Here is a 24,620-nt window from a genome sequence, read left to right as displayed (position 1 = left end):
GAGTGTGAGTGGGGGGAGACAGACAGAGAAGGAGACACAGAATCTGAAGCAAGCTCCAGGCTCTGAGCTGTCAGCACAGAGCCTGATGTGGGGCTCAAACTCATGACCCAGGAGATCATGACCTGAGCTAAAGTCGAACACCCAAACGAGTGAGCCACCCAGGCACCCCTTAAAATAAATAAACTTAAAAAAAAAGAGTACACTCATTGTAATGAGCACTGAGTAATGTATAGAATTGTTGAATCACTATTTTGTGCACCTGAAACTAATAAAACAGTGTATATCAGTTATACTGGAATTAAAAATAAACAAATAAAAATTAAGAACATTTACTTATGTACATTTAGTGGGAACACAAAACATTTAGTGGGATTTTAGTTGCATGGAAAGTACTTTGAGTGACAGTATTTAATAACTACTTTAGCTTTATTTCAGAGTTAAAAAGAAACAAAAATAAAGTACAGAGTAGAATTTTGGGAATAAAAAAAATATGGCTGTGCCTTGGAAAGTACCAGAAGAGTGACTTTCTTTTACTCCATTTATTAGTTTGCATCGGAATGACTATTTTCACACAAACTCTGTCTTCCTCTGGGAGACATCATGATGTAGTGAATTAAAACATGAGCTTTGAAGTCAGATATATCTGAATTCCAAACATTATTGATATTGTTCACTAATCATGTAACATTTTATCCTACACTTTCATCCCTATATCTCTCAATTCTCTCCTTTCTCTCTCTCATGTGTATATGTGTGTTTTATTTATGTTTAAGAGTATAGTTAAAATTTTAGTGTTTCAAAAATTTTTCATTTTCCCCATATCATGTATTTGCAACCTTCACATAAAGGAATTAATGTTAACTCTTGTACAATGTTATATAGTATAAATATAACACATTTTATTCATTCTTATTAATGGCATGTACATTGTTTCTTATTTGGCCAATGTTTGGCCCCAATGTTTGGCCAACAACGTTGGAGGTAACATCTTGACTTATGTATTTCCAGTCACATATGAAAATGCTAGTGAAAAAAATAATAATTTGCCACGTACTGCCAGATAGCTCCCCAAATTTGGATACTAATGCATACTCCCAGCAGCTACATAGAAGATTCCTTGTTCCTTATAACCTTTCTAAAACTTGATTCTATACCTGCCTACTTTTCTCCTAATAAATACACATTTAATTGTATATAGATTTATTCTTTATTAAGTATAACCAACTGAAATTTGAATGGAGAAATATTATTAAAGAGCTTGAGATGCCCAGGAGCTTACTGAGCCATCTTTATTAGGAACTGTTAGTTATATACCGGGTGAACTATCAGTTGTATAGCAAACAAAAGAATAAAAGAATATCATAGAGAATTACTTCTTGTAATTATGAATATATTTTTTATCATATCAAGGGTCTTGTTTGCTCATCTACAAGTAGATAGGGAAGTGTCAAATAACATGTAGGTTTCATTAGACTAAAAAAGTCTATATCTGTATAATAACTAGATTTACCTGTTATGTTTCTAATTACTAGAATATACTGGTGAAGGGTATTGCATTGATAAGCAGATAGAAAGGCAGTTAATAACTTATTTTAATTTCGAGATTAAAATCACAGTACAAAATTAATTTCAATATTCCCATTTATGGTTACTAATCTAAGAAAGAGACAATTTCTTGAGAGAGAAGAAATAATATATGAAACAAAGAGAAAGAAACAATATATGAAGAGAAGAAGAAAAGAAAAACATGTGTGCAGAAGACCCAAGTAGGTAGAACAAATGTAAGATTTATCTTCTCTACTGTTGCAGTTCCACTAATGCTGTAAAGATTTCATATTTGCCTAGAATTCTTAGAAAAATCATTTTTCAGAGTTACTTCCAAATTACAGAGTTAATAAAATTCAATAAAAATATTTAGATTGAATTGATAGGTAAAATAGCTTCTGTAAAGTTTAGTCATCCCTGTCTTCAGATAGTGTTCCTTGTTATCAATTTCCAGTCTATAATATAGTTCAAAATTAAATTTGCATTAAACTAATGATCAAAAACATGTAAACATAGACACTGACATTTTGAAATTGTCATTTTAGAACTATCACTAAACATTTTGAATGTCCATGTTAAGTTTTTGGTAAGAAATGTGTACTTTTTGGGCTCCTGAGTGGCTCGGTTAAGCATTCGACTCTCGACTGTTGATTTTGGCTCAGGTCATGGTCTCACGGTTCATGAGATTGAGCCCTATGACTAGGTCCATGCCGAGAGCTTGGAGCCTGCTTGGGATTCTCTCTCTCCCCCCTTCTCTGTCCTTCCCTTTCTTTTTCTGCCTCTCTCTCTCTCTTTCTCAAAATAAATACAATTAAAAAAAAAAAAGAAATGTGTGCTTTTATTCAAAGAGCTGTATTTTGTTAAATCAATTTATTGGCCAGACAAGGCTCAACAAATGCAGGAGGAGGGATTTGCAATGGACTCATATTTTGAAATATGACTGTTCCTACTTTTATTTCCATATCAAAGAAAGAAGCACGGGGATTCTGAACAGTAAAACTATTCCCTATGGAAGTTCAAGCTCCAGACTGGACAACAAGCTAAACATAGACCACCTCCATTTCTACAGAATTTCATTAATACAGTTGTGGCCAGAGAATTCAGTGGACTTTAGTCCATATTATGGCAATATAATCCTTCAAATTTGAATAAGCTTAAATTGTGGCTGTTTCCCAACAACAACAAAAAAATGGGATGGAAATTTGTGTTGAATAGCCACTGATTACAAGAATATGATTAATGTGAAAATTGAAATTGATTTGAGTGTTGTTGTCAAGGCCTACACCATAAGTGCAATATTATCTATTGAGAAATGAGACCAGGATAAATGAGACCAGACTAGAGAATACGGATAACATTATATGTTCTGGTATATTTTATAGGCTGGATAAATAATCCAGAGTCACAAATAGTTTACTGAACCTTTATTTGTCTTGCCAGAATAGCAAGGATATAATTGTATCTATTTTGCCTGAAACATTAAGTGCAAAGGTTAATATACTTTATTTTCATTAAATTGAATCCCAAGTAAAATAGTTTATTTTTTTTTCTCATTTACTGAAACTTTCATGTTGCTTGGAAAAGAAAGCTTCCCCACAGAATTTTTAGCTGCTATGAAAGGACAATATTTATATTAAAGAGATTAGTAATGACACTCTGAAATTTTAAGTATTATTGAGACCATATACATTTTTTAAATTTTTTTTTTAAATTTTTTTTAACGTTTATTTATTTTTGAGACAGAGAGAGACAGAGCATGAACAGGGGAGGGGCAGAGAGAGAGGGAGACACAGAATCTGAAACAGGCTCCAGGCTCTGAGCTGTCAGCACAGAGCCTGACGCGGGGCTCGAACTCACAGACCGTGAGATCATGACCTGAGCCGAAGTCGGACGCTTAACCAACCAAGCCACCCAGGCGCCCGGAGACCATATACATTTAAATAACACTAGGAAGACCATTTCTAACATCTCACAGAGACTGTCATGAAGGAATTCTTTAGTGTGTGTGTGTGTGTGTGTGTGTGTGCATGTATTTATGTACACATGTGTGTGTCCACTGTGAAATCCTGAAACAGGAGAAACATATGACTTCTTAGATCTTAAAATATTCATAGTTAAGTATATACTCTTGCTTAAGTATGTAATTGAGATCATGGGCATTTCTTTAGAAAGGATAGAACTTTCATTGTAACATAAACATTTTTGTTATATCACATGAAAGACTATTAATATTCCCACGGTTTTACATGTTACCAAATGTTGGACTGACCATCTCTTGGTATAACATGATAGAAAATAGATAGTGGTAAGCCACTGTAGCTTAAGCATGATGTTCATTTACAGTGTAACTGAAATGGACCTAAACTAGATCACGGGGTTATAAATCTATTTGTTTTTATTTGCTTCTTTTAAAATTATAGCTCATGGCACAAAATCACTGACAAACTAGATAACAGGCACCATATTTAATGGGACTGCTTTTTAATGAAACACTAATGAGATCATTTAAGATTTTAATTCAGTTTATTAGTTTGTTAATTTCAGGCATACTTACCCACTTAGCTACCTTTTAAATTATCATTGACCATTGACCATACATTTTCCTAAGTGAATTTTTGAAGGAAAAAAGCCAGATTTTAAAACTTGAAGTATTTATGACATTTTTTATTATTTTATATGAAACTATTTAGTATATGTCTTTTTAAATGAGGAATAACAATTCATTTATAAGCAATCATGATATATACATTTTGTTTTTAGATTATGTTCATCACAGTATTTACTAGGAAGTACTAATTTTTGCTAAAATCATGACCTTTTCTGTGAATATTTTGTCTAATATGGTCCTTTTGATTTTTCCCTCTCCAATTCATTTCTTCTGCACTTGGATATTTTTTTTTTAACAAATGAAGAATTCATTTTTTTCTTTCTTTTCATTTATTCTTTCCTTTTTTAAAAAGTTACTGACTGCAGCATTAAAGAAAAGAAAAAAAACTATGAATTATTTTTCTAGGGGAAAAAATGTACTCTTTGCCATTCATGTTTAGTGCTGTGTACAGATTCTCAATTGTCTATGGATTTCCCTATGAAAATATTCATATAAACTTGAAATTTTAATTTCTGTTTTTTTCAAGTGTTTTAATTTGTTTCATGAATTGAGTTTGAGCCCATAAATATTTGTACTATTCCATGGTCAATAAAGTAATTGACTTCACCTTTATTCATACACAGAAAATTAACTGAGCCATTTCCAACAGTATTTCTATATCATACTCGTGAATTTTAAAGATGTTTTAAGTACATCAAATGCCTATCTGTTGCAATCTTTTTCCACTAAGACATTATTGAGGAAATGGAATAAGATTGTTGATTGAAATTATTTTTGTAGAAAGTCTATATATTTTGTCATATTTATTTACTACAGAACCATAGCTATTAGATAAATTGAAGTTTGGAAACAGCAACTCTATGCTATGTATTTATTCCTTTTAAATAATTTTGTCCTTATGATGGAGCATAAAAACCAAGATGCTTCTGTTATTCAAAGGACTGTGCATGGTCTTGATCCAAAATTCAGGAAATTGATCAAGGAAGAATGAGTGTTGTAATTTTACAACAACAGCCCACAATCTTATCTTTTGAAAACAAAATTACCTAGTTTATTAGTTTATGACAAGTTTTCTCTTTTGTTGGCTAAAATGATCTCAAGTGCCACCAAAATTTATGCATTATAACTTTATCCCTTCAATAGGAGAAAACAATGTCAGACATATTAATGTGGCACTGCTTAGTATGACAATCACTCTAAGGCTCCGTTTACTTATCTACAAAATGATATAGTTGTGTTCCTTACGATTATGTCATGCATGTGGTGTGTAATGAGAGTATTAATTTTCTCAAATGTCAGTTGACTCACTGTAGCTCTAAGCTTTTCTTCCTGTACTATATTAGTTGAGAGGTTTTAACATCTACAAGGATTACATCTGAATTACAACAAAATGTTTTCAAAGCATTTATGACCCAAGATGAAGTTTGATCTCCTATTTGACTCTGTGTTTAAGCATGGGGCAGCCATTGAACAGGCAGGCCCACTAGGACCTCCTATTTATGCCCAACATGCACCAGTCATAATAATACAATATTTATTCCTAATGAGGAATGGTTTGTGGTTGATAGTAACACATCAAAAGTTAATAATAACTGTCAGATTAAAAAAAAAAGTTTGTCCCAACAATAATAGGATTCCTCACTTTTTGTGCCATTAATTTTGTTCCTAAATCACTTAATTCTTTGAGGATTTTCTGGCTTAGTTTCTTTCAGAGGAAATGTCCTGGATTGAATGTCTTAGGTTATGGCTGACTTTTGCAGGCACACCAGATGAGTGAGATCAATTGTACCTCCAACAGAGAGGAAAAAGATAATGATTTTATGTGAGCATAGTAAGTCTTATAAAATGTTATGGGGAAGAATATTAGTAATTGTTAATTATGCACCTGGGTAAAACAAAAAAAAAACAATTCATTTAGGCCTTTACTTGAATGTATTTTGCCTAATTTTAATCAGTATAGTAGACCAAAATAATAGAAAAAAATAACATGAAATAATGAACATCTTTAGTGTGTTTGAAGTTTATGATTATTTTATATTGTATTTCCTCTGATTTTTGTGTAGCAGGAAGCTTCCAGAAATTCTATACTTTAAGTAAACATATTATGAGGTAACAATTGGAATGTGTTGCTCACTAGTTATAATAGGTTAAGTGCCTTACCTCCAAATTTGGGCACATTGTCAAACTATTTCCCAGGCACTTTCTAAGATTATGGAAAGGTACTGCTCTTTTAAAAACAACAGTTAATTAGTAATTTTAGATTAGATTCCTTTCAGTGAAGTTAGCAAACATACAACACTCAGACACACACACACACACACACACACACACACACACACGCTGCAAATCATAGCAGATGACATCTAAATGTATTTTAAATATAATGGGAAGCCTGGAATTAATTTCTTTTTGGAGCATTTCAAAAGACATCATACTTGGGGCGCCTGGGTGGCTCAGTCGGTTGAGCATCCAACTTCAGCTCAGGTCATGATATCACAGTTCGTGAGTTCGAGCCCCGCGTTGGGCTCTGTGCTGACAGCTCAGAGCCTGGAGCCTACTTCAGATTCTGTGTCTCCCTCTCTCTGCCTTATCCCACTCATGCTCTGTCTCTCTCTGTCTTAAAAATAAATAAGTAAATAAACAAAAAAAAAACCCAAAAGGCATCATATAAAATATTGTGATATTAAAGGATAATAGGCAATTATTCCTATATTCAAAGAAACATGTAGTAAACAAGATATTGCTACAAAGTTATACTTTGGGTATTCAGAGTAAAACTAGAAGTAATTGATTCTTAACTGTATTTTTATACTACTCTGCCAAAGAGGATCACTAAGAGAGTCCTAATATTGTTTGACTGAAATATGAAAGTATAGTGCCACTAACTGATATGCTATATTCTGAATTTTTAATTTAATTTGTATATATGCATAGAATAGTGAAGAAAGTGAGTGAAAAGTGAAAACAATATTTTAAAACATATTATCGTAAAAAATAAGATATCTAAACTGATCTATATGTTAAAATTTTAAAATGTGATGCTAATGAAAAATAGTTCTACAGGTTGATATACAAAACTGAACTCAAAGTAATTGTATAAATTATTAAAATAAAGAAAATGTCTTAAATGCTTAGAGCTTTATATTGAAGACTAATTTTCAAAAAAACATGAATTTATAAGCTGTCTTTCTTTTTTAAATTTATAAAATTCAGACAGTTTACACAGAACAAATTGTATCATTATTCAAACAAACACAGAAGACAAATCATGCAACCATTTATTTACCATGTTTGAATTATTTCATATTTTGAATTAGCAGATCTCTGGGCTAAGGAATGTATACATCTTTGATATTCATTCATATGAAATATTTATCAGGTGTGCTAATCTGTGCCCTGTGGTATCAGACTCTGAGATATAGTAGAGAACAAGGCAACTAAATCTCTACTCTCATATTTGTGTTTCGGAGTATTAAAAATATATATTTGTGTGTATACTGAGGGAGAAAGGAAGGAAGAAAAAGAAAGAAAATAAAAAAACAAAGAAAGAAGAGAAAAGAGAAAAGAAAAGAAAGAAAAGGAAAGGAAAGAAAAAAAAAGGAAAGGAAAAGAAAGAAAGAGAAATTGAAAAGAGTAAAAGAAAAGAAGAAAAGAAAAGTTTATAGTTATATGATGCTGAAAAAAAATGTGAATTTCATTTTTACCTACTGGGGTAGCAGTTGATGATAGTGAATCAAGGAATCCCACACACAAATACTCACACCAAGGACAGAAATGTGCCAAGAAGAAGACAGATGTAGATACAGGTAGAGGGGATGGTCAGATGGACAGGGTTGTCATCTGTGAGTTTGAGAAAATCTTTTCTTTTGTCTAGTTTTCAATTTTCTCATTTCTAAAATGAACAGTAGGTCCAGATCTCTTAAGATCCCTACTAATATTTTATATTAGACATTAAATGACTGGAATAGAGAGTTTCAATTCTCTCTATAGTTTGTGTAACCAGTGCCAGTGGTGGGGTCTCGGTTTATGTATCTATGTAAGGTAAGAGCAGAGATTATAACTGGGGCTTCAGGCTGATAATATCTCCTCCGTACAAAACCAATCACATATTTCTATTTAGGCCTCTTTACTTCCTTCTGTGGAAGAAAGATACATAGAAACACAATATTGAAAACAGAACTGGGCAATAAGCACCCCCTGATAACTTGCAAGGTCCAAATCGAGACTGTTCACATGATGATTCCTACTGTGTATTTGAAGATGGAATATAAGGGAAGGTTCCAGCTGGGTTGTGTGTCCTGAGACAGTATTTTTAAGTTCTGAAGGAAAGAGATGTGAAGTATAGGCTAGAGGATAGTAAATGGGAACCTCGCTGACAAGGTAAGAGACCATCAGAGCTTGGGGCAAGAAACCTACTAGCCCAATGAGAAAGGTAGTCAAGGAAAAGTAGTTCTTGGGTCTCCTGGCTGGCTCAGTCAGTTGAGCGTCCGACTTTGGCTCAGGTCATGATCTCACAGCTCCTGAGTTCGAGCCCAGTGTCAGGCTCTGTGCTGACAGCTCGGAACCTGGAGCCTGCTTCAGATTCTGTGCCTTTCTCTCTGCCCCAACCCACTCGCATTCTGTCTCTGTCTCTCTCAAAAATAAATAAACGTTTAAAAATTTTTTTAAAAAAAGTAGTTCTTAATAGTTTGGGTAGGAAAAGTCGGTAACTCCAAGTTTTGTATGTTTATTTTGATATAATATGGATATTAAAAGAAGTCCTTTTGTTCGCCACTGCTCTGATGACTATGGCTGGCTTGTGATGCCAGGTCAGGCATAGGATTGGAACGCAACTGACTTAGAGATTTTAGTGCCCAGCAGGAAAAGGAGCAAGCCCATGCATCTGGGAAAGAAATCAAGTCAGCCTAAGCTGACTGTGTAAAACCAGTTCTTTAATCTTAAAACAAAGAAATGTGAGTAAGGAGGAAACAAACGTAGAGAAAAATGTGGGATCGGAGGATGGCTCTTGAGGAGTGGCCAGACCTGAAGAAAGGACTACAGCCACCATATTGCAGTGATCGTGTTTCCAAAATGTCCAGGCACATTGCTTGTAGTAATCAAGGAGCAACAAATACTTTTATTAAACCATGGGATCATAACAATTCAACAAAACTGAACCCCAAATACCATGTTTTCTGTCTGTGGCCTTCATTAAACCACTACAGTTTCCTTGACATGACATTTGCCAAAGTGTCTAGGAATAGACCTGCCACATTCTTAATTTCTTGGTTTGTGTTACTTTCTTTTCACCCCCTTTGTTTCTTCCTCATTGATGTTATTTTTTGCTGAGGACAGCAAGAGGACCACTTGGTATTAAAAAGGAAGAAAACTTGTAAGAATTCAAAGTTTTATTTCAACTACTCAAACCAAAATAAATGATTTTTTTTGTCTGTTTCTTAGCATATTGCTGTACATAGGAGCAGATATTTATGGTAAAATGTATGTATTACCCAGTTGATTCTCTGAATGGCTTATGGCTATAATTATTTAAATTAAAGTCTTTCTGTTCCCTCATTAAAAATAGAAAATGTGAGCCTCCATTTATATTTGGACACTTGAAAAGAAAAATAAATAAAATCCCACCATGATAGATTATAACATCAAAGAAAATTATAGTTTTTCTCTTCTTAATTAAGAATATTCAGAGAAGTAGCTGCTTATGCACATACTTTGAAATTATCACCTGAAGCAGTAACTATTAAGCTGTCTTGTCGAGTGCTGCTTGGCTTGCATTTTTAATAATATTTGTGGTACCTTGGACTTTGTACAAAGACTGTGAATTGCTTAATTTATAATCCTGGAAGACGCTGTTTCTCTGATCCCTCTTACTTGTCCAATTCCTCCTACTTGCTAGCAGTGTTGTATTGGAATATATGATGCAGAAATAGTTGTTTTGTTTTTTTTTTTGTAAATGATTTAAGGTCAAAGATTTGAAATCTGTGTTTTGTATTGGAAGACTGTGATAAAATAATCTAAAACAGATAATATAGCATTTTGATTTTCTTTTTTTTTCAGAGAAAAAATTTGTTGATGCCATTTTCCATTTTACTAATTCAAAGAATATATATCTATTTAGTTTTGGTACAGTAAGTTGATCATTTGTATTATTTTTATTTGGTTAGTTGATGTGCTCTTTTGCATGAAATATTAATAATGGCATTCAGTAACCATTTATAATAAAGAGATTTATAGCTGGATCACTTCAGGAAGCTAATGTAAATAGTTTAGTGTTTAGTGACAGATTGCTGAAAGAGAAAGCTGTTTTGGAAATCCGAGGCTAAGTAGAGTTTATGTACATTTTGAGAGAAGACAAAAGTGAGATTAAATGAAAGAACTAAGGCTTCACATAACACCATGATGTGAAAGTGGTTAAGATAAAATCTTGATGTCTTTCTCTTGTGAATTTAAGGAGCTCAGCAGTTTTCGCTCATTAGCACATTTTACTTATGCTTGTCTGATGGCAGCTAGAATTTTGAGAGGGACCATCTGAGGTACACGATTTATGTGCATCCCTTGTGACTCCCCATTTTTCACATCTTTGTCAGTTGAGCAGAATCAAGAAATAATGCTCTATTTAAATTCATGTCTAAAGAGATGAAGTTTATGAAGTTTATTATCTATAATATTTAAAGTCTGAAATCGAACTCTGGATTTATTGAAAGTCAGTATGATTTCAATGCTCTTTGTGTTTCAGGATCATTTTTAAGGATATATATATATATATATATATATATATATATATATATATATACACACACACACAGTTTTGTACACAGATTCTGTACAAGTTTAAAAAACTCCCTAAATTATAATAACATCCTTATGGAGAATAAAAACTTGGTTCTATATTGTTTAGAAAGTGATTATGGTACACTGAAAGTCTAAAAGCTGGAATTTTATTGGGAAAGAGGTAAGTTTAGATCTCTTTGACCTAATATTTTGGAAGCTATATAAGTCATGCTTAATTTTTTCTGTACCTTATATATATTCCAAACTCTTAATGTCATTATTCATAAAATAATGAATTGGTAAAAAGAATTAATGCATTCCCAGGATATAATAAGAACTCAGTATTCAAAATGACAAGGTTCTTCATATATAATTTTTGTCTCTATTTTATATCTGTCTCTAGGCTTATATTTCATAGATAAATCTATGAATAAGTTTAGCTATCCAATTTGCAAAAGAATCCTAAACAGATTGGTTCAATGAAATAAGCATCTATTTTTAATTTTTAAAGTAATGAATTTTCTCTCACATTTTATTACATTGATGTGTTATTTGTAACATGCCAGAATTAAATAAATGTGGATTCACATGTTTCTTTATCCCTTCTTTTCCATATTTACTGCTTTTTTACTGTTGTCTTTTTTTTAATGTACTTCTTTTTTCTGTCACATTTTATCTACTTTCTTAGCTTTTATACTTCACTTTCTTCCAAATATACATCCTTTCACTGCTTGTTAACTGCACCCACATGCAGTTTCTTCTTTTTCTCTGAAATACATGCTCTTTTTCCCCTGAAATGTGTGTGTGTTAACTTTTGAGTTACAGTGACTAATGTGCTATTAATTTACTTAATCTAAAAGGTATTTTTAAAGTTCTCATTATAGAGCTTCCTCTTCTGATACCATAGAGGAAGGCGGCAGAAATTTCTAGATCTGAAATAGTTTCCTTTGACTATGTTTACTAGCTATTTTCTAAATATTAAAAAAAATTTTCTTTCTATTTTACATTATATAGTGGGAGGAGATTGGCGAAGTTGATGAAAATTATGCCCCTATCCACACATACCAAGTATGCAAAGTTATGGAACAGAATCAGAATAACTGGCTTTTGACCAGTTGGATTTCCAATGAAGGTGCTTCCAGAATCTTTATAGAACTCAAGTTTACTCTGCGTGACTGCAACAGTCTTCCTGGAGGATTGGGAACCTGTAAGGAAACCTTTAACATGTATTACTTTGAGTCGGATGATGAGAATGGGAGAAACATCAAGGAAAACCAGTACATCAAAATTGATACCATTGCTGCCGATGAAAGCTTTACAGAGCTTGATCTTGGTGACCGCGTTATGAAACTGAATACAGAGGTCAGAGATGTAGGACCTCTAAGCAAGAAAGGATTTTATCTTGCCTTTCAAGATGTGGGTGCTTGCATTGCTCTGGTTTCTGTGCGTGTATACTATAAAAAATGCCCTTCTGTGGTACGTCACTTGGCTGTGTTCCCTGACACAATCACTGGAGCTGACTCCTCGCAGTTGCTTGAAGTGTCAGGTTACTGTGTCAACCATTCTGTGACAGACGAACCACCCAAAATGCACTGCAGCGCTGAAGGGGAGTGGCTGGTGCCCATCGGGAAATGCATGTGCAAGGCAGGATATGAGGAGAAAAATGGCACCTGTCAAGGTAAGAATTTGCCTGCAGATCTGCAGGAACTGTCTGCACCAGTTGGATCACGTATATGTATTTCCTCCAATGATTATGAGCAGATGACCTTTTACTTTGCTAATTTATGGAGATTATTTCTCTCCAAGTTTGATTTTTCTCTTCTCAGAATTTTAAAATTTCTGGCAACGATCAAAGATTTAATGTAATATTTTACTGAATATACATAATTAATACACACAGAGTGTCTTACTTGCAGTGTAGTATTTCATATTCATTTTACTTTCAGAAGTTTTATCTTGAGCAACTCAAACCAAAGGATTATTTCTTTGTGTGAGTATTGTCTGCTACAAAGTATTGTCTCTCCACGAAGAGAAAATAGTAACCTTACCTTGCTATATAAAATTCAAATGCATGTGTTAGATGTGACTTGTTTGGCATGCTTTTAACTGCCTTTAAAAAGTTCTTCAGAAATAAGTTCAGCCATATGAACCCCATACGAAAATGCTGGTCAGCGTGTTGTTCACATATAATTGTTATTACAAGTTCGCTTTTAAAAATTTGCAAGTCAGGGGTGCCTGGATGGCTCAGTCGGTTAAGTGTCCAGCTTAGGCTCAGGTCATGATCTTGCAGTCCATGGGCTCAAACCCATGTGGGGCTCTGTGCTGACAGCTCAGAGCCTGGAGCCTGCTTCGGATTCTATGTCTCCCTCGTTCTCTGCCCCTCTCCTGCTCGTGCTCTCTCTCTCAAAAATAAATAAACATTAAAAAATTTTTAAAAATTTACAAGTCAGTATTGAATGCATAATAAGTAGTACCTGAGAAAATAACTTTGGAGATGGAGCCAACACAAAACGCTTATTTCAAATCAATTTATACTTGCAGAATTTTTTTTGTTTTATTTTCTTAATTGAAATGTGATCATGTATGCTATCCCCTTCATTTGAAAATATCCTTCTTTTGTCCACAATGTGGTGAGTTAAACTTAGATGTTTGTCAATGGCTTTGGGGAACAGGGTTTTACTTTATGTCAAAGTGAAGAACAGTTTATGAGGAAGAAAACATTTTTACTTAAAAAAATTCATTCATCCTTATGAACCTTTTTCTACCATGCTGTGCACATGCTAAATAGGTAATGAGACTTATTAACTGAAGAGAAAACCAAATGCCGAGAAGTACCCTTATCCCACCTGGTAGCTTCAAGTACATTTTTTTTTCAAAATCCACTATATAATGTGAATCAGACTTGCTCAAGTTTGTTCAGGCCTGACTGCAAATTGATTATAGATCCAGGGGATCAAAACTAGGGAAATTACCTGTAAATCATAGTGATTTTGATTAATTATTTCTCTCTAGAAACACACTGCAGCATTTAAAAAAATTTTTTTCAGGGCACCTGGGTGGTGCAGTTGATGAAAGCATCCGAATTTGACTCAGGTCATGATCTCACGGTTCATGAGCTTGCACCCTGCTCCAGGCTCTGCACTCTCTCTCCCGCTCTCTCTGCACCTTGTGGGATTCTCTTTCTCTCTCTCTCTCTCTCTCTGTCTGTCTCTCTTCCTCGCTCACTTGCACTCTCTCTCTCAAAAATAAATAAATGAAAACTTCTTTTTCCTCATCAGCTCATATTCTGTATCCCTACAATATCATCTACAATTAAGTTTATGGTGTCTACAACTCTCTATACCTTTATATATGTACATACATATATGCGAAGTTTTATTAAATCACAATTATGTTTTGGAAATCATTTTTAACTTTCCAGGGAAGTTAATTGTATTTTATTTGGGATTAGATGTGAAAGAAAGTTCTAACTAACATTATCTTAACTTTTCTTTTGAACGGCTCTCTGAGTGTAACGTGAAGATATATGTAATTGTAGAATCAAAGCAGGAGATTAAGCATAATCTGTTGAATACATTTCATTATTTTGTTTAAAATATTTATAATATAAATCTTACATTTTCAAAATTTCATTTTCTAATATTACAAAGCAACATGCTACATTTGATTGTTTATGTCACTTTAGAGAATGGTATGTGGTCAGTTCAGTGCAGAACACAGTGACCTTTGTCTTCATCCAGATGGACCGAGGGTATAAAAGACCTCTGCCTTTTTAGAAGCTAATTATTTATTTCGCTGGGATTAAAACGTTCTCTGCATGCTTGTCATGAAAGTATCTTGGGAAGTAGTGTTCTGACAGAATGTTTCTCAATCCAGGCGTTCAATGCATATCTTTCTCTTCCCACACTCAGTTAGAAACCTAACTGAGAGACAGTGGGGTAAATCAGAGAGGCTAGCTACATTGTAGAAAACTTCACTAGGCTGGTCTGTCTAAACTCATTTATTATCTTACCCTGGTAATAGGAACAAAGGCTGTGGGGTCATGAAAATAGTGAACTACCCAGCCCCAGAGGGTGTTCTACGCAACATAGTCCGTTTGAATAGTGCCTCTTGGTGTTTTCCAAAATACAGATGGCATGTGGCCACTCTATGAGGAGTTTCAAATGTTTACCCTATAAATAACCTACTTCATTGAATGAATAAATAAGTTTTGAATGCTGATTTTGGAGAATTAAGGTATCACAGATATTCCTGAGACATTTATATCTACATGTAATAAGAATATGCAAATGTAAATGTCCCTGTGTGTGGCATATAAAATTCCATCATAACTTTAAATAATTCTGTGATCTTAATATGCTATCCTCAAACCATTAAATGTGGATCTTGATGTTTTTAAACTATTCTTGTTAGGGCAGAAATCTAGGAATCATTCCTAACATCTCCTTCCTACTTGCTACCTGGGTCCTATTTATCACAAAATATTCATAGAAATCACCTCCAGGCTGTCTCTTAAAATCATCCACTTTTCTCTATTTCTTTTCTTCCAATCTATAAGTATGTCTTGTTGGAACTTTACTTTCAAATATAAGGAATGACTTTATATAATAGTTTGATTTTTGAGCCATGTGAGTGTATCACCTCTACAGAAATGCAAATCTCGTGGTTTTGCACACCCATCCTTCGCTGTCCCCACTTAACCCCACCACAAACTTCAAATACTTCAATGGTTGCCCATTAAGGTAAATTTTTTACAGTAACTTAAGATCCTGCATGGTTTTGCCTCAGACACTTCTTAAACTATGCTTCCTCCTCTTCTCTCTACACTAGTCACACTGGCTTCTTTTTTTCACCTTCTCAAGAGCAGTTTGCTGACTTATACTACTTGTTCTATGAATCTGTTCTCTTGCCCTGAAACATTCTTGTATCTACTTCACGCCTGATTAACTCATACTAATCCTTCAGGGGTGTCCTCCAACACCCCTTCCTCAGGGAAACTCTCCCTGACTCTTCAAAGTTAGGCCTCTCTGTTATTTACTTCTGTACCTTCCCTTCATTGAACCATTTAGAATTATGATATTGCATCTTTTGTTAATTAATTATTTGATTAATGACTGTCTTTACTCCCACTAGATCACACACTCCTTGATGGCAGGGATGCTGAAGGTTATCTTAAGAAATAAGAAAGAAACCATAAGTCGAGAGGTAGAGAAGTAAATTCAGGAGAAAATAGAATGGGCAAAGGTATAAAAGAAGATTGTGCTTTAAAATTATAGTACTGCTCCTTTATCTGAGGAGGTTACGTTCCAGGACCCTCAGGGATGGCTGAAATTGCATATATACCAAACCCTATATATACTATGCTTTTTCCTATGATAAAGTCTAATGTTTAAATGAGGCACAGTAAGAGACTAACCACAACTAGTAATAAAATGTAACACTATAATAATATACTGTAATAAGTTATGTGAATGAGATGTCTCTCTTAAAAATCTTGTACTTTACTCACCCTTCTTGTGATGATGTGAGATGATAAAATGCCTACATGAGGAGATGAAGTGAGGGGAATGATGTAGGCACTGTGATCTATCATTAGGCTACTACTGAACTTCTGACAGTATGTCAGGAGAATCATCTGAGTCTGGACTGTGGTTGACTGCATGTAACTAAAAACACCGAAAACAAAAGAGTGGATAAAGGCAAACTACTATATTGGTTTCTTTTTTTTTTAAATGTTTATTTATTTATTTTGAGAGAGAGAGCATAAGCGGGAAGGGGAAGAAAGAGAGAGAGAGAGAGAGAGAGAGAGAGAGAGAGAGAATCCCAAGCAGTCTCCGCACTTAGTGCATAGCCCCTCGTGAGGCTCGAACCCATGTCTGCAAGATCATGATCCAAGGTGAAATCAAGAGTTGGACGCTCAACCGAGTCTCCAGGTACCCCTGTATTGATTTCCTTTTTTTTTTAACCTTTGTATTTATTTGTAGAAAGTCTCTTCAGTCACAAAATTGACAAAGTGTCTCTTAAACCAGTCATTTCTTAGTCCTAAGATCATCAGGCCAAATGTTCAAGTTCTGTGTGTTAAACCATATATGGTTGGCATATGACATATTAACTGTGATAGAGACCATCTTAGTGATTTAGACATTAGAAATCACATCCTGAAATGTATTTATAATATACACTTATTATACACTTACATTTAATTACTGTTTCTTTGCTAATCAAAATATGTTGGGATTTAATTAAGGATATAACTATATTAAGAAGCTGAAGCGTGAATAGATCTGTTTTAATCATCATCATATGTTAATATTTACTAAGCCTGTACTAGGATATGACCAGGTAGTTGCTCATGTGACCTGGTATAGAGATGCAGGGCATGATGGAGTTGACACAACTAGTTTTAGAGACTAAAGAATCACGACTCAGAATGCTAGGCAGCTCATTAACATATGATTTCAATCCAGAAGACAACCAAGAAGTAATTCAGGAATCTCTGTCTGTTTAACAACTCATGCTGTATCATCTTCTTATCCCTTTATTTAATTTCCTTTAAGAGAAATTAACTACCTTTCCCATAATACCCTGTTTTTAATGAGGTAACAAAAACTCTTGTTTCTATTGTATTAATTTAAAATATAGAATCTATTTATTTTTCTAAGGCTTACTTCTATGCCCATATTTTCAATAATAAACTGTTTAAAGTATACAAATTTATTTCTTTGAAATGTTCTTTCAGAAACTAATAATGTATTAAATCCATTTATACAAGTATGTTTTCCTACTTGTTATTTATTATTATTTCTGATGAAATTCATGCTATTTTTGCCCCTTAAGAGTCATATGAAATTTTTTTTGAGTACAAAATTATTAGCAAAACCTCATTTTGGAAGTTTCTGCTTTTTATTGAAGTGAATGTGTTTGACAGAAGTAATTGAGTTCACATGAATCAAATGTTGCCTGCTGAGTTCTCTTGTGATTATGTTGCTGACTTACTCAGATGCAAGGCAAGACCACTAATCTTCATCAGTTGCTAGTGGAATGAAGTAGTAATTTGAAATTACCCCTAGATAATTATAGTTTCACTTATATCAAATGGAGGAAAGAGATTTAGATTGTGGGTCACTGCCAAAACCAGTCAGAGTGAAGAAGGTATATAGTGCATGCTAAAACACAGGGTAAGCGAGGTTACATGCCAAGGGCTGTGGAGAAAAAGCACTTATTAATTGTCCAACTGGGAGATGATTGCATAGCAAGGAAAATGTAGTGCAAATACTGAGCTCAAGAAAAAGCCTTGATTCAGAAACAGTCCAGATACTGCAGGGAGTAGTATGTCGATCATTCATACTTCTGGTGCATATTTATGTTTGAAACAAAATTGACTGGAAATATAGAGTATTAGGTGCTTGTGTAATTATGCACTAGAGAGCCTAGTTATTTTTAATTAGGCACATTACCAAAGAACATCAAAGGGGTTGAACTTTTTGGTTCTATTTGGTATGCTCTTTTATACAACAAAAGGAAACTGATTTTAATTTCAAAATTTTAACAAAAGATGGTATTTGTGGAAGTACAGAATATCAGTGGTGCATGTGTGTGTGTGTGTGTGTGTGTGTGTGTGTGTGTGTGTCCTGCTTCTGAGAACCATGACCAAGACAAGTTAGTGGTTAAATCATTTCATCCATTGGTAGGTATTATATATGAGAATAATGAAATTGTTTCTTTTTTGTTTTAACTCCTCCTTAATAGTTTTGGATTAGTTATGTCACAGTTTTAGAGCATACTTTGCATTTATTTTTGTTTTTGTTTTTTTGTTTTTTTCTAAATCAGGGTTTCTCAACACTGGTGCTATTGATATTTGGGGCCACTGTTTACTATTGATATTTTTTGTTGAGTGACGGGGTAGTCCTAGTCATTGTAGGATATTTCCAGAATCACTGGCCTCTAATCCACTAGATGTAGTAGGACACCCCTCCCCGCTTTGATAATCAAAAAATGCCTCCACAGAGTGCTAAATGATCCCTGGGGGCATAATTCTAACCAGGTCAGAACCACTAATTGTCCATGTAAGTAGATGTGCTGCTAAAAACTAAATATGTCTATAGACTGGTTGTCTTTGCAAAAGTGAATCTTTTTCTTAAAATTCTGCAGAACGAAGGATGTGTACATTTGGAAATATGACTGATTTAACTTGGATATCGTAGGGAACATGCTGCTTGTGAGAGGCAGCATACTCTAGTGGTTTGAACACGTGGATTCTGGCCAGAATGCCTGTATTCCAATCCTGTCTCTGCCGTTTATCAGCACTGTATCCCTGTGTACGTCATCGAATCTCTCCACTCCTTGTTTCCTTCATCTCTAAGTCATAGCAATACTATGAGACATTACATGGAAATTACTTACTTCCTAGCACACTGTACTTATTCAGCAAACATTAGCTACTTCTTATAGCTCTCATTAAAAATAAAATGTATTTACAGGAGTATATGTTTGTCAATTGCCAAATACAGTGTAGTTTCAGGTTAGAAAATTCTCGAGTTTTCTCAACCTAGAAATTATATTCTTGAGCAGTATCATTTATCAAATGATAATCCTACATTTTTATTTATTGGATGATGAAAACTATGTAAATTTATTAGAATCTCTTTTATAAAGAATATTTGCTTCCTGATTACCTATTATGATTCATTCTTTATTATTATACTTAGCACTGTATTCCATGTATACAATTCCTGTATCCTAGGAATGCAGACACATAGGTATACAAACATACATATAGATTCACATCTACAGTTGCAGTTTATGAGAGTTGCTAATGGCAGTGTGAGTGTGTAAGTTTAGGTAGGGAAGTAAGAAAATAGTTCTCTGAAAAGTGATGTTTAACCTAAATGTGGAGTAAAACAAAACAAAACAAAACAAACAAAACAAAAAACAACGATGTAAAGATATACAGATGGCATAACAAGCAGAAGGAGCTTTCAGTGCAGAGATCCGTTGTATTACATTAATCAATTTTATGTATATCTTTTTTCTTTCTAAAATTATATTTTAAAGTGTATTTGCATATTAAAATTAGAGTAATAAAAGAGCTACAAATTCCTAGAATTACCTGCTAAAAGAGTCTGTTCATATACATAGTATACTATCTTAAGGATAGAGAATTCCTAATATCTATGGTCAAACACAGACATATCAAACATGAAATAATTCAGTATTTTCAGTGGGTGGCTCCTTGGAAATTATTACATTCACTGAAAGTTTGAAAGGTTTTTCTTTTTTAAGAATTTGATGTTTCATTGATCCAACAATGGCTAGTAACTGGTGAATCTTCTGCCTTATGTGCATAACAAAACAGGGAGACTTGGCAATGGAAGAAAGGAAAAAGAACTAAATACTCTAACAAACTGGTCTGTTTGTCTCCTAGACAAACTTTTAATCTTTATTTGCACCCTTACTTTCTCACTCATAAAAGACATTATACTAGCAATAGTCTTGAGTCCCTCCCTCCTTCCCCCATCTCTCTTTTCATATCTATCTGTCTATCTATCTATCTATCTATCTATCTATCTATCTATCATCTATCTATCTATGTATATATAGAAAGAGAGACGGAGGCAGAGGGAGAGAGAATAAATGTAACACATGAATGCTATACTTCATACGTATAGTAATTCTAATAACTGGTTTGGGTAGATCTCTAGGATATTTTATTATGCTGATGGAACATTCTGTATTGTTACTGTGCAAATGGATTATAACATTAATGAACTGGAGCTCCATCATGATCATATGGATAGAGAATTAATGATTATATTTATGCTCAAGTGGCTTGCAGTGTATAAAACACCTCTTGATGATAAACATTTGTTAACATGAGATGCACTGCATAGGGTCCTTTTATTATAATGTTAGTATAGAATGATAATTATTAGAACAAAAATAATTACAGATCTTATGAAGGCCATATCTTAATTTATGTATTGAGTTGATTCAAGTATTACGAGGAAATTAAAACATACTCTCTTTTGTTTTATTGTTTGCTTCTTTTCTTATTATTTGGATAGTAGGAAAAGGACTCTCATGAAGTTTGGTAACACAAATCAGTATAGCTCTCATGGAAAAAATTGTGTGTACAGAGAAACTTAATGTTGAAAACTCTAAGTGTATTTCAGCAAACATCTCAGTGTCTGCTTTCAGATTTTCAAGAGCAAAAAAAATTCAAAAAACTTAATGCAGATGTTAAGAAATGAAGTAGCCAACCCTTTCATAAAATAATTAAGCAAACTTACAATCTTAAATCTGAAGGCTGCTTAAGATGCAGCCCTCAGTTCAAATCTTACTCTTCCGTTTCATAAATGTGTGACTGTGGACAAATATAAAACCAAACTGAGCTTAACATTCCTCCTCTGTGAAATCCTTAATAATACAATATACACATACAAAATCTGACTGTAAATGCATATAAAGTCTGCCTATTTCAGGAATGTTATCTGGACCAGCAACATCCGCATGACCTAATTTTTTAGAAATGAGGAATTTCAGGTCCCACCCCAGAAAAACTGAATCAGAATCTACATTTCAGCAAGATCCCTTGGTGCTTTTTTCCATACATTCAACTTTGAGAAGCACTGATTTAAAGGACTCTTGAAGTGAATGTTCTTTTCTTTGTTTTACATATTGGGAAACTGAGGTACAAATAAATTAGGACCATATAACTCCATAAAACCATATAGCTACGTAAATTAGGACCATACAACTATGTAAGAAATACATTTATCCTAATCCCTTTGGATACTTGTCAAGATATTTCACTATTCATGTTGTTTCAGAACTATTATGCATTAATTTTATCTTTATCTCCTTCTCCAGATCTTCCTTAATATGGCTTTTTGATATAGATTGTAGTTATATAACTTTTGACAGTATTAGGTCTAATGATACTATTTTCCTTTTTTAGTATCTGCTAATTGCATCTTGACTTAGAAATCCCATACTTATTATTATTTCTACTATTATAATAAACAGACAATATCAGAAAATTAGGGGAACAATCAAACCACAGCAAAGTAGAGAAAAAATACAAGTGGCACCAATGTTCTAATCACTCCAACTTATGAATTTACCTATTCATTTATGGGATGCTTGTTTTTTGTCATTGACTCACAGGAGTTCCTTACATGATTTAGCCTTTCCTCCTATTATTGGGACCAACTTTTATGTAATTCTACTATTCTCAACAATTATAGTGCAACAAAATAATTTAAACCATAGAATTGCTGGACACCCCTACAAGAAATTCTGATCTCATTGTGTAGTACCAGCCAGGTTATCACTACTTTTTTTTAAAGATCCCCAGGTAGTTTGTAATGTGTACAGCTGGGATTGAGAAATATTGTAATATTTAGCAATAAAATTTGCTGGCTTTTGGAGGCTAGTGTAAATTTACACACCAAAACTTCACACAGGGAACGCCACAGATTTTGATTCTTAAAGATTGATCTCTTCCCCCCATCAAGAGGTTATGCACACAGAAGCCTCTTTGGCTGTCCTTGTGCACGTGGGCATTGTTTTTCTCTGTGGCTTTTGAGGGGATAGCCAGCTCTTCAAGGTTTCGGGCTTTCTGAAGGGCACCCCACTTAACAGAATGTTATGGCTCTTTTTCTTAGAGCCTGGAGTATTCAAATCCAGTCCCCCACCTCACCCCACCTGGCCTGGAGAACAGCAGGCTTAGCTCCAGCAGGCTGCTTAGCAAACCGTGCTTTAAGTCCCTCTGTGTTTCTGCCCCCTGTGGCCCACCTGTCCCACACTTAAAAAAAAAAAAAAAAAAAAAAATATATATATATATATATATATATATATATATATATGCTTTTCTTATAACTTCCCTACATTGAAAAAACAAAACAAAACAAAACAAACCCTAATCTTTGGTCTTGTTTAATTTACCATTTCTAGGTGTCGCTGGATCATTTTCATGTTTCCTTTTACCTTTTGGATGTTCAGATTTAGGATTAGAATTGTATATTTAACTTGAGATTCTTCATTCTCCTACTGTGCTTTGTACAGTATATAAGCACAATTAATTACAATGATTGATTTGTAGTTTGTAATCACAGAGAGCCTCAATGATAATATCAGGATTAATGAATAAAAAGCACTAATTTTTTAAGGCCATATTTCTATTACAATTAACATGTTACATGTTTTGTGCTCTAACTGTATATGTTTATTTAGTGCACCTCCTGTATGGAGTAACCTTGAAAATTCTGTTTAACCACTTTTAATGGTTGCCCAGAACACTAACTTTCTAAGTAACAAAAAAGAAGCTTACCTGTAGGTATCAGTCTAATTGATTTATTAATATAGTTAGTTTACACTACTTACAGAAGATAAGGTAAGTATGCTATTTACCTAAATGATATAATTTGTTGCCTTTCAGTTTCACTTGTACATTAGTCCAAAAGGACATGCAAGTTATTATAAAGCAGGAAGGCATGGGGCAACACGCCCTGGCATAGTTCTTTCTAGAAAGTGTATCATTCTTTAACTGTACCAATAAAAATATGAATTCTAAGCTCTCCATGATCTCATAACTTGCTTTCATTACATGAAAAGTGCTTTTGTATCCTTTATTGTTTCTGGTTTTGGATGTGGGTCACATCTTATCTTCTAGTATTTTATTCTCTTTGGTGTTTAAGTGTTTTGTCTGCATTCAAGACTGGCCAGTAGGAATTCGTGTATAAGAACTGAAGTGATTTGTTGATATGCTCTGATCTGTGCTGAGCTTGAAGATATCCTGCTCATTTGAGTGCCCTTAAGGTATAGGTTAAAAAAAGGAAAGGAAAGAACGAAGAGCCACAGTTTGTGGGAAGTAACAATTAGGGCAGATGATAATTTGACTGATGGATAACTCCATTTCTTTGATGGAATTGTTAGCAGGAATCAGACTTGGAGAATGAATGCTTCCAAAGTTCCTGCTGTGTGATTGTGAAGGAGAATAATAACACACTACTCCATATGCATAAGGGCTTTGCCTCTGATGAATTCAAAGCACTTTGAAAGGATTCCATTAGGACATTTCTTAAATAAAGGGTGGGACTATCAGAATTTTATTTTCCACTTTATAGATTGGAAGTGATGTGATCTCACCAAGGTTTTCCAGGGTTCTGCTCATGCTTTCCTTTCCAACACTATATCCAGTTTTATATTTTACCGTCAAAAAGCAACATAATTACGTGCTCCTGTGAAGGATTTCTAATATCCACCTATTCCCAGTATCTTCCAATGCTAAAAGCTTCTTTTTTTAGAACCGGACTGACCTGTATTATTTATTTATTTAAAATTCTCTTTAGAAGGTTTTTTGTGTCATCTGTTGTTGCTCTCTTGGTTCAAGCATGATTTAATATGTCAACCCTGGTTTGCTTAACTGGGCTTGATTGTCTTCCATACTTTACTTAGAACTAGGCAGTGTCCTTTCAAGCATGCTCCTGCCCAGATAAATGAAAATGTCACAACAGTGAGTACGCCTTGCTTTGTGACAGCAGTAGCTTTCTTTGACACAGTCAGTGGTTGCAAAGAGGGGTTGTGGGGGAATTTAAAAAGTAATAATAGAGCCAACTTAAGTCAAGTCGGTCCTGTTCAAATCCACACGGACAGGAGCAATAGATAATGCACTTAAACTTGGGGAACTTCACTCTTC

General features: G+C 34.0%; 1 protein-coding gene across 11 annotated transcripts in view; it reads left to right on the top strand.

Moving 5' to 3' along the window:
- Nucleotides 1–24,620, top strand: part of EPHA5 (EPH receptor A5) — a 342,710-nt gene that overhangs the window by 62,001 nt on the left and 256,089 nt on the right. For all 11 annotated transcript variants that reach the window (XR_009616374.3, XM_060654963.3, XM_060654961.3 and 8 more), the window contains exon 3: nucleotides 11,936–12,599. Coding sequence is in view for 10 of the 11 variants with exons in the window: in XM_060654963.3 (XP_060510946.2) it covers nucleotides 11,936–12,599 (664 nt within the window). In the remaining variant the exon portion in view is untranslated. The remainder of the gene's footprint in view (nucleotides 1–11,935; nucleotides 12,600–24,620) is intronic.

The sequence above is a fragment of the Panthera onca genome, chromosome B1 (assembly GCF_046562875.1).
Source record: "Panthera onca isolate mPanOnc1 chromosome B1, mPanOnc1 haplotype 2, whole genome shotgun sequence".
In the NCBI taxonomy this organism is placed as follows: domain Eukaryota; kingdom Metazoa; phylum Chordata; class Mammalia; order Carnivora; family Felidae; genus Panthera; species Panthera onca.
The sequence above is the reverse complement of the archived record's forward strand: the minus strand, read 5'-3'. Positions and strand labels throughout refer to the sequence as shown.